This window comes from Coenobita brevimanus, chromosome 45 (assembly GCF_032717465.1).
Source record: "Coenobita brevimanus isolate Jiangsu-jjx chromosome 45, ASM3271746v2, whole genome shotgun sequence".
Lineage (NCBI taxonomy): Eukaryota > Metazoa > Arthropoda > Malacostraca > Decapoda > Coenobitidae > Coenobita > Coenobita brevimanus.
Window position 1 is genome coordinate 37,214,424 of NC_136998.1, and position 18,866 is coordinate 37,233,289.

An 18,866-nucleotide genomic window follows, 5' to 3' on the forward strand; every position below is an offset into this window, starting at 1 on the left:
TTTTCCTGCTGCATCAGAAAGTTCAATGTGGGAGGAGGGATGGTGAGTCAAGGTGAAAGGATGCTGTAAATATAGTAGTATGTGAGAAAGTGAGGTATGGAATTTGAGAAGGCAAGGGAATTATAAGGGATGCAAGTGGCTGGTTGTTGGTGGTAGGTGGGGGTTCCCATCATCCACTCACTCAGTGCAGTGCTGCCATGTAAAGAGAGGCATAATGTTGTAGGGGAGGAAGTTCGGATTATAATAGGTGAGGAAAGAAGTAGTGGATAAAAATGAAATGTCCTTGGATGAGATACAGATGGAAGAGTACTAGTATTGGTGCCCAGTGAGGTGAGGAAGTACTGGTATTAATCCATAAATGGTGTATACATTGCCGGATGCATCTATTTTCCATCATCATCATCATCATCATCATCTAATCCTGTGTTGCTCCATGAGGAGCATAGGGGCCCAGGGTTAGGCAAGCTGGTCTTGAAATTTAAGATGAGAGTGAGCAGCCTTACTCATTCCTGAGTGGCATTACATGAGCAACCAGCCCTTGGATATAAACCTAGACAGGGTCAATCCGACTGGAGCACCTTAATAACCCACTAAATCACCAGGCGTCATTGATATTCTACCTTCATTTTTTCTGTTGCATCAGTGAGTTGAATGTGGGAGGAGGCATGGTGAGCCAGGGTGAATGTATGTGGTAAATACACTAGTGTGTGAGAAAGTGAGGTAAACTATGTGGGATGTAAATGGTTCGTTGTTGGTGGTAGGTGGAGGTGCCCATCATCCACTCGTTCAGTGCAGTGCTGCCATTAGGTAGCTACGCTGACTGACAAGCCGAATTATTCCATATCAACCAGGAAACCAATCTGGGTGGTGACCATATAAGCAAATGACACCTGGTGGTTTAGTGGGTTAAGGTGCTTCACCCAGATTGAGTCTGTACGGATTTACATCCAAAGGAATGTGGTAGGTGCGGGTGCTCACCACCCACTCACTTGATGTAGTGCTGCTTCAGGTGTCTGCCCCTTCCTTTCCTTTCTTCCTTCATTCCTCTTCTATCTTGCTTTTCTTCATTGTTTCCTCTTCCTTCTGCCTGCAGGTGACTTTAGAATCTCTCTTCTGTCTTTCTTTCCTTCATTCCTTCCTCTTCCTTCTGCTTGTGGGTGACTCAATGCTGAGTGACAAGTCAAATGGTTTTGTGTACACCAGGAAACCATTTACTATGCTTGGTAGTAACCATATAACCAAATTATGGCACCTGGTAGTTTAGTGAGTAATTAAGGTGCTCCAGTCGGATTGAGCCAGTTCAGGTTTATATCCAAGGGGTGGGGTGGTTAGGGTTTATTGCTCACATCATGCCACTCAGGGATGAGCGAGACTGGTTACTCTCATCTTAAATGTCAGGACAAACTTGCCAAGCCCTGGGCTCCTACGCTTCTCATGGGGCAACATAGGATTGGATGATAGATGGATGGATGGATGAATGGATAGTTGGTGTTTATTGCTCACATTCTGCCACTTAGGATCAAGTGAGGATAAAATGTCAGAATGACATTGGTAGTATGTGCCTTTATATAGATGTTTTTGACTTTTACACCTCCTGTAACAATGAATTAAGGTCATTCCACTTGCAGTTGGAAGCTGCGGGGGAGAAGAGTGCTGGCTCACCTCTTGGTGATGCTGCTGGTGGCTGGGAGTGTTTATGCTGTTGTGTTGTTGGTGCATCGCCAAGAAGGTGCTGGACCAAATTCCTCCTGGTGGCGACAGAATGAACTAACCCTCATCCTTAATGTTATCTCATTCATCTACCCTAAATTCTTTGATGTGAGTATTATTCATATTATTCATATTCACTTTTGTCTCATTCATCTTGCAAAATTTCTTGATGTCTCATTCATCTACTCAAAACCCTTTGATGTGAGTCCTTTTTTTTTTTTTTTTTTTTGTATGATGCACTTCTCATTTTATTTCTTTCCATTGTGAGACAATTTAGTTCAGTTTATAAGAACCCTGTAACAGTGAAGGGGGTTAAGAAAAGCTGAATCTAATTTGTCCAGTTCAAAAAGTTTCTCCATGATGTAAATAAATTGATGATGATGATGATGATGATGTTTGGGTAGAGGCAATGCTTCTTATGGTCTTTCTCCCTGTGCTGGTAGGTATTGGAATTATGATGGTAATGATGGTGATGATGATGATGATGATGATGATGATGATGTTTGGGTAGAGGCAACACTTCTTATGGTCTTTCTCCCTGTGCTGGTATGTATTGGAATTATGATGATGATGATGATGATGGTGATGACTGGGTAGAGGCAACACTCCTTGGTCCTGTGCTGGTAGGGATTGGAATTATGATGATGATGATGATGATGATGATGATGATGATGATGATGAATTGAGTTTGAGTATAAGCAACACTTCTTTTGGCCTCCTCCCTCAGCTGGTAGGTTTATTGGAGCAGCGCCACCCGAGGAACCAGCTACAATGGCAGCTGGCTCGTATCATGGCACTCAATCTTCTCAATCTCTACACGCTCATCTTGGCTCTTTTCTCGAAAGTAAATGACATGGTGGGTAAGGAATGGGTTGTTGTTGTTGTTACTGTTGTTGATGATGATGATGATGATGATGATGAACTAGATTAAGTTCTGTCAGTATGATGACATACTATTTGTTGTATTCCTGTCACACCAGATAATCTTTTTTTTTTCAGCCCAGGAAATGTGCCTCATATTGAAGGGGTTATGAGAGTTTCTTTTAACCCATTCAGTCCCTCATGTCTCAAAAGTTGAATATAGTAATTTGTTGGTAACAAGAATGGAGTGAAATAAATATGTTCATACTATTGGGGTTAATGGGAAAAGGTGTTTGGCTTTGTTTTCACATAATAATTTTCTCTCTCATCAGCCCCTGAATCTCCAGTAAATAATGTAACTGTAATAAATTTCAGACTGTTGAGCTAAAGAATATGAAGGCAAATGTGACAGTGCTTAAGGAGAGTTGGACATCGCTTACATCCTCCCCGACCTCCTTTACATCTACCTACAACACAACAGATTTATCTCTCCTCTCCCTCAGCAATGCCTCTCTTACTGATGAATATGGTTTCACTGTTACTGATGATTACAACATCAGTTTGAGTGATTTATCTAACTCATCCCTACCTGGTTTTAATCTCTCATGGACTGACCTGACAGTCTCTTTGCCATCTTTGACCCAAAATCTCTCAGACATTGGCTTCAGTTCTACTCTAGGATCAGTTGTCACAGCTGCTGCCTTCACCAGGTATGAACTGTTTTGATATTTTGTATGTATGCCATGTACATTCTGGTAGAATAGTCATGTCCCATCCAACAATTATTGATGTAATAATGCTGTTTGTATTTCTAATATCCATTACTGTACCTACAGTAGTAATATTTTTATAATTTGTAGTAATGCCCTCCTTTATTCTTATTTCTCCCATCTTTCGAGTCACTTCTTATTGCTTTTCTTTCCATTACAGGTGACTTTATATTGAGTGACAAGCCAAATGGTTTCCTGTAAGTCAGGAAACCATTTACAACGCTGGGTGGTAACCATATAACCAAACCATACGTGCTCCCTACGTGTCAACAAGTGGGTTGGTGGAGGGTTGGTGTCCCTCCCCGTAAAACAAATAACTCAAAGTCAAATGGTCACCACTTGCGGGATTATGGCGTCTGACAATAGATAGATAGATAGATAGTCTATTTATTGATTATTGAAACTACTGTACTGTGATATTATTGTTATAATTTGTAGTACTGTCTGTTTATAGAGTTCCCTCATTTTTTTCAGCTTACCAATATCCAAGGCAGACCCACGTCTACAGTCATCACCTCCTCCAGGCTGCTACCGTATCCCAGCACCGTGCCTTACTTCTACGCAGTCATTACCACACTCTTATCCTCTCACCTCTGTCTCACCGCTGTCTAATTCCTCAACTGCTTCGCCTCTTTTGGACCCACTTACCCCTGCCACCTTTCCTGTCACCCTACTGATCAATCCAGCTGTCTCCAGTACTACAGTTAACTCACCTAATTCTGTAGACACTCCAGTTCCAGGTGAAGAAAACTGGCATGCTGCTGTTTATGGTGAAGATTTTGATGGGGATAATGTCCACAATTATGAGCCGGTATATTACATAGATGATAGTATTACCACCTTGCCTCCTTCAAATAGCACCACACTTAAAATGCACACTACAGGCAGTCCTCACATTGACAACAACACGGACTTTGAAGAAAAAGGGTGGCCATTAAACACAGTAGCCGAGGTCAGGAACAACACTTTGCCGTTTGCATATATTACGGCTACTGTACCATCAAATGAATCAGAGTTGATGGGAGAAAATACTGCTATCAGTAACGAAACATTAGATTATAAAAATGTTTCCATGGAGAAAGATTTAAGCTTGATTGATGAATCTCAGCCAAACATGACATCTATTTTGATGTCCGAGAATCTAAGTGAACCTTCCACAAAAAACCTTGAGGAATTAAAGATAATGACCAGCACAGTCAGTTCCATGATGTCAGATAATGTTACTGATGCTAACGAGTATAAATATTCAGCGGCGTCAGTGAATGTGGAAGACCGGTATTCCACAACTCCTGTCCCTGTTCTTGATGGAAACTCAGCACGTGAATCAGTCCACCATTTTATTCCTGATGACATAGATAAAAATGGAGATGAGCATGTTATTGATAGCAGTGTGGGAGGTGAGGAGTCTGAAAGGAGAATAGAGAAAAGAAATGCTGACTTTGTGTCATACCCAGTGGAGTTCCAGCTGAAGGATATTCAGGTTAAGAGAAGGAAAAGAACAGTGACAGAAATTTGGGATTATAATGGTAAGAACAGTGTTACAGACCAGGAGACTAATAACTTTCCAAATACAGCAGCCTTTGACAAAAATGAAAGTCAAAATGATCAGAACCTCCACAATGAAGGAAAATTTCTGCATGGCAGTGATCGTGTCAAACGTGTTGTTGATTACGATGATCACCGAGGTTTGGGAATTGGCAGCATAGATAACACTGCCATTCTAGAAGACCCTCCACTGATTTCTACATCAGCTGAAGTAGAGGAAGTAGATGAATCAGAAGATGCAGGAGGTGTGACTAATATTACTACTAACAACACTGTCAGTGAGGAGGTGATTAAGTACTTCACACCAGCTCCACATGATCCTCCTAACATAACATCTCGCAGCTTGGAGCACTTCTGGAATGCACTGCTAGGTATTGTCACAGAATATCAAAATGTAAGTACCACAGAGCGCACAGGTAGCTGGAATTATGATGAACATACAACTGAACCACTTGGTTTATCTACAGCTGAAGCTGAGTCTGGAAATATGACTGATGATGAAGTCCTTGTTATATCTACAACTGATGTTGAAGCAGTGAATGTGACTGCTGCTGATGACCAGAGAAATATAGCTGAGGATGGTGAGGGAGCTGTGGGAGAAGAAGAATATGATTGTGTTGTTACTGTGTGTGATGGTGAGTGTCTGGAATGGATATTTAAATTAGCATGAGAACACAGTGTAGCACTCTGTACTTGTATACAGAACCTAAATGGCATGTGTAATCTGACTGTGGTTCAGAAAGACTTAAATACATACAGCTTTGTATTGTACTGTCATGTGATAGAAAATGCTGTAAGAAAAAGTCATGGTAATATTTAATACAAAATCCTTTCCAGGACCCATTGATATGACAGCAGCCCCAACATCAAGTGTAACGTCAGCCTCGTCAGCGTCGCATTTCACCTCAGCTGTGCCTCCCTCCATAACCCCACCACTTTGGGAGGATACCATGGAACCACAGACAACATTTGAATATGAAAGCACAACCCTCATGTCTTGCCCATCCTCTGAAGATTCCTCTTTCTTGGTGCAGCCAATGAAGGACAACCCTGAGAAGTGGGCCAGCCTTCTGGGGCCAGAAAAGAGAGAGCGGCTAAGGAAATTGTGTTGGGAGACCATGTTTGGACAAGAGATAGTTAAGCTGACTGTCATGGATCTGGTGAGTTATATTCAGTTCTTGTAATGCCATATGTTGCCATATGTAGCCTACTGGTTGTTTTATGTTATTTGTTATTATTATTTGTTACCAGGTTCACAAAAAATTGCAGAAATGTTTACTATTCAAGTTCTGTTGTTATAGCCTATTATTCTACCAATAAGGCTGATTTAACAGTTTCTCACAGTTTACAGTATCATTTGTATGGATGAAGTTGTGAATTTTGGAGTATACAGGCTTAGGAGGAAGTAGAATGGAGGTGGAGAAGTTAGTAGAAAGGATAAGAGTTAAGAAGCAAATTTGACAGATGTCTTGATGGAAAAGGCAGAAGTTTACAAAGATAGGAAGAAAGTAGGTGAGGTTGAGGTAAGAACCAAGGTAAAGAAAAGAAAGTCGGGCATAAAATGAATGTTTCTTCATCTTGAATGCTGAATGGTCACAACAGATTGCTGGTAACATAAAAACATAATTCTTGTCATGAGGCAGTGCTATGGAAGGGATATAGAGCCATAAAATTGTTTTATTCTGCCATCAAGCTTCAGGAAATGAAGCTGGAAATGAATGAAAATATCTGTCATGTTAAGGTGAAAGAACTATATGTACATAGTTAGGGAAGGTGAAAAATAGTTAGTCAGTGCATTGTTGTTGCCATTTTTGTCTGTTTTTGTAAAAAAGTGAGGGAAGGTGAAAATTAATGCAACCACAAATGAAGTGTAGTAAGTCATCACTATTTTGTTTTATTGTTTGTTTATCATCTAATCCTCTGTTACCCCACGAGGAGTGTAGGAGCCCGGGGCTAGGAAAGTTGGTCCTAACATTTAAGATGAGAGTGACCAGCCTCTCACATTCCTGAGTGGCATTATGTGAGGAATAAACCCCAACCATCCCTTGGATATAAACCTACACAGACTCAATCTAGGTGGAGTGCCTTAATTACTCACTAAACCACTGGGTGCCATAATTTGGTTATATGGTTACCACCCGGCATAATAAATGGTTTCCTGGTGTACAGGAAACCATTTGGCTTGTCACTCAGTGTAGAGTCACCTGTTGACAGAAGGAAGAGGAAAGAATCAAGGAAAGAAACACAGAAAATGAAGGAAGGAAAGAAGGAAGGAAGAGAGGAAAGGGCAGTCACCCAAGAGCAACACTACATCGAGTGAGTGGATGGTGAGCACCCCCCACGTACCACTGCTATTTGTTGCCCTTACTTATTTTTCCTTTTTACACAAAGTTCATTATGAATTACAAAAATATTGCCTGTTAACATTCCACTGTCACCTGTGGAGCTGATTGCCAGTTTCCCCAATAAATCATACCAATCATATGAGGAATCTGCTAGCTGTAACATTTGAAACATGTTACTGAGATTTTTAACTTAGATATTATTAATACATGCCATGTTTTAGATCACAATTCCAGGTCTCAAGACATTATTCTAGATTGTAATTCCACCTTGGTGTCTTGATGAACTGTTACTCCCATCATTTTTTGTTTTTTTACAGTGGAGTGGGGCTAGGATGATGATGAAGTATGCAGTGATTATCTTTTGTGTGTGTTGTTCATGAAATATAGCATCTGATTAATTGTCTCAGTATACTTGTGTGTCCATGTGTGACTTTGTCAATGAAACTGAGTAACTGTGTTAGTGAAAGTGGGTGGCTTTGTCAGTATGACTGACTGGCTTTGCTAGTGAAATGGAGTGGCAATGTTAGTGAAATTCATTGGCTTTTTTAGTAAAACTGAAAAGCAAGACATTTTTGTGATGTGTTCTTTCCATCCCAATGAAAGGTTATGACAGTGGGAGCCATTGTGTTTGGTGAATATGTGCGAGCAGTGGTGGTGCGATTGTTTAATGGCAACTGGTGCTGCTGGGATCTTGAGAAGAAGTTCCCAGGCTACCCAGACTTCTCCATTGCAGAGAACATCCTGCATCTTGTAAACAACCAGGGCATGATCTGGTAAGACTCGAGGGCGATTCACAGGGAGAACTGCCTCTTGCAGCTACAGTATTCAGGGGCTGGATTCACAAAGAAACATATAATTAACTGCCTCTTGTAATTATTCAGTGGTCAGATATGCAAACAACATAAGATCAGTTACATCTTTTAATTATTTAAAGGCCAAATACAAAAACTTATAGTTGGGTCCCCCTTGTGACTATTCAAGGGCTGGAATCACAAACAGACTTATAGTACAGTATAAGGCCTGATTCACATATAAGCCTAAGATCAACTGCATCATGTAACTTCAAGGGTCGGTTTCATAAATAAACTTACCATGATCAGTCTTTTGTAAATATTCAGTGGTTGGATTCACAAATGTATGATCAGCTGCCTCTTGTATAACTACTCAAGACCAGATTTACAAAGAAACTTAAAATCAACTGCCTTTCATAATTATTCAGGAGCCAAACTTAGGATCAACAGTCTTGAGTCATTCTTACATCAATTCTTTTTCATATTTGCCAATAGGATGGGTATGTTCTTTGCACCTGGCCTACCTGCCTTAAACACAGTGAAGCTAGTGATCCTGCTGTATGTGCGGTCTTGGGCGGTGGTGACTTCCAATGTGCCCCCTGAGACAGTGTTCAAAGCCTCCAACAACAACAACTTTTATCTCATGTTCCTCCTCACTATGCTCTTCCTCTGCACATTGCCTGTCGGGTGAGTTTACTTGAGCTTTATTGATATGGTGGTCTTTTTATGTTTTATTCTTGCTACTGTTAGTCACTTGGTTGAGCATAGGAGAGTGTTCTAGTAGTAAAAGTTTTAACTCCTTGAATCCAAGTGACATCCTTTTTAGTGTACTCTTGTTACTACCAGACAATATTGCTGTATTTGACTTAGGAAAGGCCCTTCATATCAAAGGTGTTCATAAGGTCTAGAGATTTAACACAACTAATTCAAAAAGTCAGTCTTCAGCTGAAATAAAATCATCAGAAGATAGCAAGAATAATTAGAAAAGGCCATTGTTAGGGTGTATGAGTTAATGGAAGCTGTACAGTATTTATTGTCTCCATATCAAAGAGTCTCTTGCTTCATGCCACCCTATTGTTTAAGAGAGTAATATGGGTTTGGCTTTTATAATTATCAAATCCGTCCCCAGGTATGCAGTGGTGGCACTGGAACCATCATGGCACTGTGGTCCATTCAGTGACTGGCCTAAGATCTACCAGTATGCCACGTCGACCCTCATTGGTGGCCTTCCCTCCTCCCTTCACCCGGTTATTGATTATATCTCTTCCCCTGGTGTTGTCATCCCAGCTGGCCTACTACTAATCCTGATCATCTACTACCTAGTTTCTCTCACCACTGCACTGAGGGAAGCTAATAGTGATCTTAGGGTGAGCCATGTGTTCAGTCAGCTTTATTTGTGTCTCTTCAGCCTTAATTTATCTCATAAGTTGTGTATTAATTTGTTTTTCATTTTCTTGTTTTTGGTTGAAACTAGCATAGGGAGAGATATTTACTCCCACAAGCAACATTTACCAACAGTTCCCTGCTAGCATTGTATCCAGTGTTCTATACTTCTCATTCCTACCTGAATATCAAAGGGTACAGTATTGTTCTTTGTCATACCTCCTTTTGTTATGTGCTTCATATTACAGTGACATAAAAATTGTTCCTGTAAATTCTTCCATCACCATAACTGGCAAAGAAATGTTAACAGACGTATGATAGTACAATTGTGAACAAAGATATTGATATAGTAGGATACGTGTTTTAGTCTATTGGTCACATAATATTCTGAAAGCTGAACTCTGAAGATGGTATTCCTGTGTTTTGAAAGTCATCACTTACTGCCTTGTTATTGACCATAATGAAGTTTACTGATATTTATGTCCACAACTATACACGTACAGTAAGACCTCACTATAATGGACTAATTGGGGCCCAAACCGTTCCGAAAAATGCGAAATTCCAATAAAAGCGACATCTGGACTTCCCCCTGCTAACCCAGACTTTTTTCGATATATCAGACATTAGTCTGGATCGCATGAACAGTTTTTAAACTGTTTTGACTACCTTTACGGTACAGTACTGTGTTATAACTTCACCACATTAACCCTTTAACCGCGGGTATTGTTTTGGTCTGACTGTCCTCTCCCGCGGGGGTTTCAGCCAAATGTAAACAAACCTTTAAACCTTAATAACTCTGCACAGAATAAAGCTAGAGAAAAAAATAAGGTACCATTAGAAAGTACTAACCTTCAGCTTTCCATTGATGTAGGTTTCATGACTTTGTTGACTTCCACAGGACGGGCAGTGCCGTTAGAAGTGAGGGGTGAAAAATCACTATTTTACGCCCCACACACCAGTACCAAATGCCAACCACTCTCTCATAATAGTAATATAAACATATATGAACACTGTACATACGATAAACACCCACTCTGTGTTCACTGAGGTAGGTAAAAGGCACTTCCCTGTGGCTGCGCCCTCTCTTCACTGCGGCTGCGCCTCACTTCACTGCGGCGTCACCCGCTCACTGATGTTTCAGGCGATCTTTTCATTATTTCTAACTTCTAATATTATTTTACATATAATCTGGGCAATATACATTATATTTACACTGCACTTATTACTATATTGCGTCACTGTCGCATCACAGAATTACACAAGTGCCGCAGAATTACACAAGTGCCGCAGATTCTCTTATTACAATATCACTTATTATACTGGCCAATATTTACATTTTTTTCTAGGCAAAATATCCCTTATTACTACATTATCCATTATACAATTATTGGTAAAGCACATCACTGTCGCATCACTGTATATCACTGTCACTTTCAGTAACTCTGCACAGAATAAATCTAGAGCGAAAAATAAGGTACCATTAGAAAGTACTAACCTTTGGCTTTGCAATGATGTAGGTTTCATGATTTCGTTGACTATCACTGGATGGGCAGTGCCATTAGAAGTGAGCGATCTAAAATCACTATTTTTCGCTCACACACCATTACCTTCGCTCATACACCATTATCAAATGCCAACCTCATTCTGATAATAACACTATAAACATATATGAACACTGCACATACGATAAACACCCACTCTGTGTTCACTGAGGCAGGTAAAAGGCACTGTCATTACCCGCACTTCACTGCCACATCAGCGGTGTTGTAATCACTATTTTTCGCTCACACACCATTACCAAATGCCAACCTCATTCTGATAATAATACTATAAACATATATGAACACTGCACATACGATAAACACCCACTCTGTGTTCACTGAGGCAGGTAAAAGGCACTGTAACTGCCTGCACTTCACTTCCACATCAGCAGTGTTGTCGCTAACACAGCTGGACAGATACTGATGCGTGTTTGGTCCAGGGCGGGGTGGGGGGCCCAGGGGGTGGGAGGTGGGGCCCCAGGGGGGGGGAGGAGGGAGGTGAGGGTTGGCTGGAGTGAAAGAACTTAATAGCTACTCTCCCTTGAAACGATTGGCGCACGGAAAAAACGCGGGGTATTCAAAATATTCACAAACATTCGAGAATGACACCCGCGGTTTGGTCCAGTTTTTGCAATGTCATTCTGGAATGACACCCGCGGTTAAAGGGTTAATCAAATGGTATAATATATATAATAATACTGTACTGTACACTGATAAACATGTCTTTTATTTACCTTATTGTGGTGAACATAGCTGAAGTGGTCAGGCAGTCTGGACTGCTTCTGGCTTTATCGGACTTTTTCTGATAGATAGGAATTTAGTCCGATAGCTCCTCAAGTCCGATAAAAGCGAATTCCGGTCTATTGAAGCCCTTTATATTGAGGTTTTACTGTAGTAGCATTATATCCAGTTCAGTTTTGTCTGATTTACTGTACCTCCTCGCTGCTTGATAATAAAACGAGAAAAGATGGAGCATTGACAAGCATCCCCTTAAATAACTCAGCTATCTAATATACATTATTATCTAGTTTCATCATGCTGATATCATTAACCTCCTCTCTCTGATGACATTTATATTATTCCTCATATCTCAGTACAGTTTCATTCCCCTAAGGATAGGCTTTTTAAACTTAAGAGATTAGAAATAGCCTTAATTAACCTCTTCATTGCCATACTAGGGTGCCATCTGTAACTGATTAAAGCCATGACAGCGGCAGAAATAAAGCACTAAATACATCATATAGAACTCAATAATAAGGGAATCAGTAGTAAAGGAACAGAATCACAGCGCTGATGTGGGTCAGTGTTCATGTTCTGCATTATTCATTGCAACTTCAGCAATATTTTCCTCCCTCCTCCCCCTTTTTTTTCAGGTTAGAGTATGATAACAGTGGTGGCAGTGATAATATGGACAACATACAGAGGATTGTAATGGCAACTTTCACATTTAACTCTTCAACACAATGATGTACAGTGTTTTTCAGTTTAATTAAGCTACCACCAAATGATTCCATTCAACTTGGGGATGACCTGTCTTGGTGAAAAGGGTAATTAGCACAATATTTAACCCTTCCAGTTAGTCTCTCCTCAGCTGAATAAAGTACTGTAATGTTGAGAAAGTGTTATCAGACTGGTATTGAAGGGTTGGGATGACAGTGGTGTAGTTAGATCACTCATCCCACAACTAAGTGGTCCCAGATTCATTTTCCAAGTTGACCATGAGACCTCCAGGCAGGATCTCTTTATTCTAGTCTGTTCATACTTAGAACTGAATTAAGAATGTGGATTAGGAAAGCTAAATTAGCATATCACAATCTGGAGGAATGTTTGTTGGGTGTTTTCCTTGTTAGTCACAGTTAAACAGGTTAAATCTTAATTCTGTCTGTTCCCCCCAAGGACCAACTACGTCATGAACGATCTGCAGAGAAGCGGAAAGCCCAGGATGCTCGTTCTGGTAAAAACAGACCTGAGACACCTACTACCAGGTCAGTTTTAAACATTATTTATATGTATTTATTCTGTATGGATGTTTATGCAAATGGGGTGCAGTAAGGATTTCTGGACCTTTAACCCATGGCATCTGGTGTTTATTTCCACAGACCCTTCCCCCAGCCAGGGATTTCTGGAAAATAACTATTTTTATTTTACTGTAGTATCTCAGCTAATACGTAGCCAAAAATAAAAAACTAAGTGTCATAATACTCACCAATGCTTTGACTTCAAGCTGATGGCCTCAGATTGTCCTGGTAATGCATATAGTCAGAGTGAAAGCCTTTGGAAGTGGGGTAGCTTTTCATGTTTTTTTGTGGCTGTGTCCATATGCGTGGCACAGGTGAGGCTTATACTAGCCCTCCACAATAAAAAAACACTTTAAGAATACTGCAGTCAACCACAAACACCGTTTTCATGTAGATTTTGAGAAATGTGGTGTGAGCAGGGGAGTGAGGTCACTATGGCAACGACCTTGGGGCAGGCTGGCTGACATCTCACCAGACACAGGGAAAACTTCTTGCGTAGGTATATCCATGATGGAGGTATGCAGGTAACTGGAATGTGACTGGGATGCATGCAGGAGGAGAATTCAATGGTTTATGAAGTTGTACATGTAAATACAATAATGTATGAAGTTATACATATAAATACAATACCTATAATAAGAATACAGTATAATGTAGTACTGTTACAGTACACCTACTGTGCCAGGAAGGGATGTTGTTGTCACCGTGGGCTGATTCTCAAACTTCCCCTTCATTTAGTGACCTTTGTTTGCAAAATCTGGGGGATATTCTGTTGTGATATTGCCGATCATCATATCTGAAATTAGCAATACCGGGGTTTGTTATATCGAGGGTTTACCGTAATTACCCGCGAAATATTCAAGGAATGCCACAAAACACTAGATCATGTATACATACTACCCGGACGTCTCCAGGCGATCATCTATACATGACACCCGGATCGTTTCGTTTCGTTTCGTTTTTAAAGGCTCCAACATGCTTGCATGTGTCGGCCTTGGTCACCTAATGGCAGTTCTCCACGCTGCACGATCCATTGCAGCCTCCCTGTTCAGTCCCTTAACCCTGAGGTCACACTTAATGACCTCGTCCCATGTCTTTCTCGGTCTACCCCTCATAACCCCACCCCCAAAATTAATACTTCTCACCTTCCTCACCCAGTTATCATCCCCCATCCTCTCCACATGTCCAAACCATCTCAATCTACCTCTCCTCATTACAATACCAATACACTCCAATGCCAGCCTACCTCTCAACTCTTCCATTGTACACTCAGGCCTTCCAGGCCTTGGACGCAGGGACGCACTGCACATCCACCTAATCATTGTCATTTCTGTACGTCTGGGTTAATTGTGAGTAAGTGTGGTCCATTTAACTGGGCAGGTGTTTGATAGTTTTCTCTCAATGAGGTTTTTTCTTGATCACCCCATCCTTTGATTGGTAAAAGATAGGATGATGATGATAATGATGATGAATGTATGTTTTTTCAGGATTCAGGACTAGAATTGCATCAGATAATCCATATTCTCCATCTAGAAAAAAAGTATCAGATAGAACCAGGATTCTGGGGACTTGAATGATGAGTGAATGGAAGCGTGGCCTATTGGATTGGGCAAACACCCTGCTCTAGAGTGGGAAAGAGGTCTGGATGATGATGATGATGAGAAAAAAAGTAATTATTTTGAATGTTCTGTTTACATTAAAGAAAAAAAAAAAAGTGGCAAGTGGAGTGCTTAGGGAAGTAGTTGATATCATAACTGCCTTGACATAACTTGAGTACAGAGGGTGCAAGAGGACTGCATGAAGGTGTGAAGAGGGAGAACAGAGGAATAAAATCTGTTTAGAAATACAGGCATATGGGTTGAGTATTTGGATAACAAAGATTCAGGAAAGATACTGAGTACAAAAGCCTATTGAATGCTGAAGCAGAAGAGTGTGATTCGATATTATGGTTATATAGCAAGAATGGATTTAAAAAGGGTACATATGAATGAGTTTGAAGGTGGGAGGATGCATGGTAAGCCAAGGTGATGAACTGAATAGAGATGATGGCAGAGATATGTCAGCTAAGAAACTGAATTGAAAAGAGATGCTTATAGAGATGTGTCGCACTAAAAGACTACTGTTAGGTGAAATTGAATTGGAAAGAGATGCTGATAGAGATATGCTGTTAGGTGAACAAGGCTTAGACTTGCAAGCACGTACACTTGATTTAAAAAAGGACGTTTACAGTTGTTTATTATAATGTTTTTGTAGCAGAAAATGGAAATGTATAAAAACATTTTCTAGTAACTTCATATGAATATGTTTGTCTGGTGATTTTATTAGTACAGGCTAAAGATGGAGCTTTATGTAACATATGAAATACACTGTCCTTTAAGAAATAGTTGTCTTCAGAAAAACTGTGAACAGCTGCAAGGCTCATTGTGAAACAGTGAATCATCTGATGCAGGATAGATTTTTGATCACATGCACAAGGTCATTCTAACGAAATTGTTCTTTTATTTATAATTCTGATATGTGTTTATATGATGGTAAGGTGGGGTAAGGTGGTGCCGCTGACACCCATGCCACGTCTCCGCCTCAATGCCACCAGTGATCCAGAGAAACCTCTCAAGAAATCAGCTACAGGTATGATGTCTTAAGGTATATTGAGTTATACAGTGCTGTGATTATTTGTACCTTATCTGGCTTCCTTAAGCTGAGAGTTATAATGTTACAAAAAATTTATTCCACATATCAGATTTGTTTTTCTTAACAGGTACCAGCAACTGTTGGGAAGTAATTCATTAGTATTGGCATTTGATTTAACTTCCTGTCCATAGAAAGCATTAACTGTAGCATGGTTAACCCCAGTATGGGGATTCCTGAAGAGGAAACACGGCATCATTTTTAGACTGTATTAGATTAGATGTTAAGCTATTTTTTCCTTGTGCAGCTTTATCCCCAGAGAGTGAAGGAGTTCCGGTTCAAGCCAATGGAGAGGTAGGGCGGTGCCGGGACGAGGGGCCATGGCCAGATGACGTGACTGATCTAGGACATTCAGAAGTATTTGATGACTCACTCTCAGAAACAAGAAAGCCTGGGAAAGACATAGAAGGGCCAGTGGTTAGACAGGTGAGAGACAAAGGGGCAGAATTAATGGATGCAAAAGGCCTGAGGGACTCAGAAATTGCCCCGAAAAGCCCACATGCCAAGAAAAAGTCAAGGAAAAATTCTTACCCACCTTCTGGCCGAGATGAAGATGACATGGGTGCACCAAGAGGATCACGAGTGAGGCATAAAACAACGGGGAGCCAGACCAGGTCTTCCAGACTACCTCAGGAAAGAAAGCAGTCTGATGAAAGCATCTGCAGAGATTCACCAACAAAAGTGAAATCTGGGCACAGACAGTATGTTGATTCACCAAGAGAGAGGAGGAGAAGTTCTGGTAGCCAGTCTGGCAAGTTGAAGTACAGACCCCTTGACAGTCACAAGCAAGAGGTCAATGAAGTAGTGAACCAAAAGGAGGCAGCCAAGCAGAGCATATCTCCAAGAGTTGTGGGTAAGATTGATCCTCATAGAGTCAACACAGAACCAGACACATCAGCCAAAACGTCTGCGCGTCATAGGCGGGAGCCACCCATATTAAAAATAGATGATCTACGGCGCAACTCCCAGGGTCGCAGCAGCCGGGAACTGACTCAGCCAAAGGCCAGTGCAAAACCCAGTCACCACCGCAGCAGCTCAGATGACTCTCAGAGCCTTCACACCATTCCAGTCATCAAGGTACTGTCACTGGCTCCATGACAGAAACTACTGTAATGAACTACCAGTACAATGTACAGTACTTATTGTCACCTGACTGGTATACTGATGCTTACACCCTTCACTTTTTCATGCAGTATTTGCAGCTGTCCCTAAAACCCTAAAACCCTTTCAGTACAACAGTGTTTGATTTTACTCTGATAACTACCAGGTATTATTTATGAGCACACTTTTGTACTGTAGAGGTTAAGAGTATATAAGATCTGAGGGAATCTATCAGATGCAGAAAAACCATTCAGTATGGTTAGTAGTGCATGTGTGAGTGAGAAGGAGACTGAGTGACAATTTTGGTGTAAGTGTAGTAGTGAAAAAGGATTGTCTTATCATTGTGGTTATTTAGAATATACAAAGGTGGAACTGTAATATGAGGAATATACAGTAGGTGAGAACAGCAAATGCTGGAGTGAGAATGAATCATGACAGAAATGTGTGGGGAATATTACATTGCCTGTGTGCAGCTGCTGCTGCATTATTGTCAGAATCTGAAGTAACTTCAGAAGGTAATTTGTGAGTTATTAATCCACCCATCCATTGATCATCTAATCCTATGTTGCCCCACGAGGAGCGTAGGAGCCCGGGGCTAGGCAGTTGGTCCTGACATTTAAGATGAGAGTGATATGCGAGAAATGGAAAACTGAAGGCATTTAGATTTTGGTAAATGGCCTATGAGAAGCAATAGTATGAAGTTACTGATTTTAAGTCAAAGTATATGGTACTCAGAAAATGTTATTTTAAAACTGGAATGGATTTTGTGTTGAAGAAAGCAAGCGAGTTGAGTGGCATTGCAAGTGAAAAAGAAAGAAAAGAGTTAACCAGTTAAATAGTGAGAGCAGGCAAGGAGAAAGGGAGAGTCAGAGAGAACAAACAGTGTGGTAAGGAAAGAATAACCTAGAGATTTGTAGAGTACTCCCTGTGAGAGAGACACCAGGAGGGAGCAGAGTAGCACTAAAGTAGATAAATTGACATTTGGAATGTTTGGAGAATGAAAGTATGATGTGATTATAAAAGCACCTCTGATGATAGATTTGGCTGAAAAAATTAAAGTATATAAGAGAGGAGATTGGAATAGGCCCTTGGCAGCATTCTGTTATAATCAGTTTAGATATTTGACAGTTGATTAAAACTGATAGCATTGGGATGAAAAATCACCAACCAGGTTACTTTAATGAAATACCTTTATCAACAGATCAGCAAGGAGGATAGTGTGGAGCGCTCCCTACAGCAGGCCAGACTTCAAAGACAGGACAAAACTCAGGACCCTGAGGACACGGCCAGTGATCAGCAGTCAGTCAGCACTTCAGACACCACCCCACTCCTGCCCTCTGAAGTCATCCCTGCCTCTGTTACCACTCCTCCATCAGCCACTGTTTCTCCTTCTCCTCCCTCTGACAAGAAACCTTCATCAACAAACATTTCCTCCTCATCTCCCTCAGACAAGGGCATTATGTCACCTTCACCACCATCAGAGGAGAGAGAAAAACATAAGCCCATTGAAATGAAGACTGCCCCAAAGGAATCTCCAAGACACAGGACTCCTCCAACAGAAACCAATCTTGATGACCCTTGTATCCTAGATCATTCCTCTACCCTTGATCAGTCTTCAGACACCACAACTTTGCTGAGAGAGGCAGACAATGTAGAATCTTGGATTCACCTGGCAATGGAGGAGCCATCTAGCATCATGAGCTCAGATGATGAAGCAACATTACTGGAGGAGAAATGAGCACCATGCCAGGTGGGATGTCTCACTGATCAGTCACAGTGGAATGAGTGTAAACGTGCAGAATATGATATGTTAAGAATCCTCCAGTCTTTTAGAGTCCATTTTGCTTGTTCTACAGTAGTACTCTTAAATCTGGGTAGTTTGAATGTTAAAACATTTATGTAAATGGTGCATTGGGTATCGGACTTTCCTTCTGCAGGACATTCAACCATGATAAATGATTCCATGTGTGATCAGTACTGTTTGGTTTTGTCTTATGTTCTGCAATTTTGTCATTCATCACAATTATCCAGTCATTTATTGTACCCGCAGGAGCATAGGGGCATGGGGCTAGACTTTACTAGGTTTTAATTCAATATGGAAAAATCACCAAAG

The 18,866-nt window shown here is 40.8% G+C and overlaps 1 protein-coding gene across 1 annotated transcript in view; it reads left to right on the forward strand.

Annotated features, from left to right (window-relative positions):
- The window catches only part of LOC145398506 (transmembrane channel-like protein), a 32,452-nt gene extending 13,961 nt beyond the window's left edge, over positions 1 to 18,491 (forward strand). The window contains exons 10-21 of the mRNA XM_080271381.1: positions 1,629 to 1,818; positions 2,438 to 2,566; positions 2,947 to 3,281; positions 3,816 to 5,521; positions 5,724 to 6,046; positions 7,835 to 8,004; positions 8,518 to 8,709; positions 9,152 to 9,389; positions 12,843 to 12,931; positions 15,501 to 15,592; positions 15,900 to 16,729; positions 17,955 to 18,491. Coding sequence (XP_080127507.1) covers positions 1,629 to 1,818; positions 2,438 to 2,566; positions 2,947 to 3,281; positions 3,816 to 5,521; positions 5,724 to 6,046; positions 7,835 to 8,004; positions 8,518 to 8,709; positions 9,152 to 9,389; positions 12,843 to 12,931; positions 15,501 to 15,592; positions 15,900 to 16,729; positions 17,955 to 18,491 — 4,831 coding nt within the window. The remainder of the gene's footprint in view (positions 1 to 1,628; positions 1,819 to 2,437; positions 2,567 to 2,946; positions 3,282 to 3,815; positions 5,522 to 5,723; positions 6,047 to 7,834; positions 8,005 to 8,517; positions 8,710 to 9,151; positions 9,390 to 12,842; positions 12,932 to 15,500; positions 15,593 to 15,899; positions 16,730 to 17,954) is intronic.
- Positions 18,492 to 18,866: the final 375 nt, after the last annotated feature.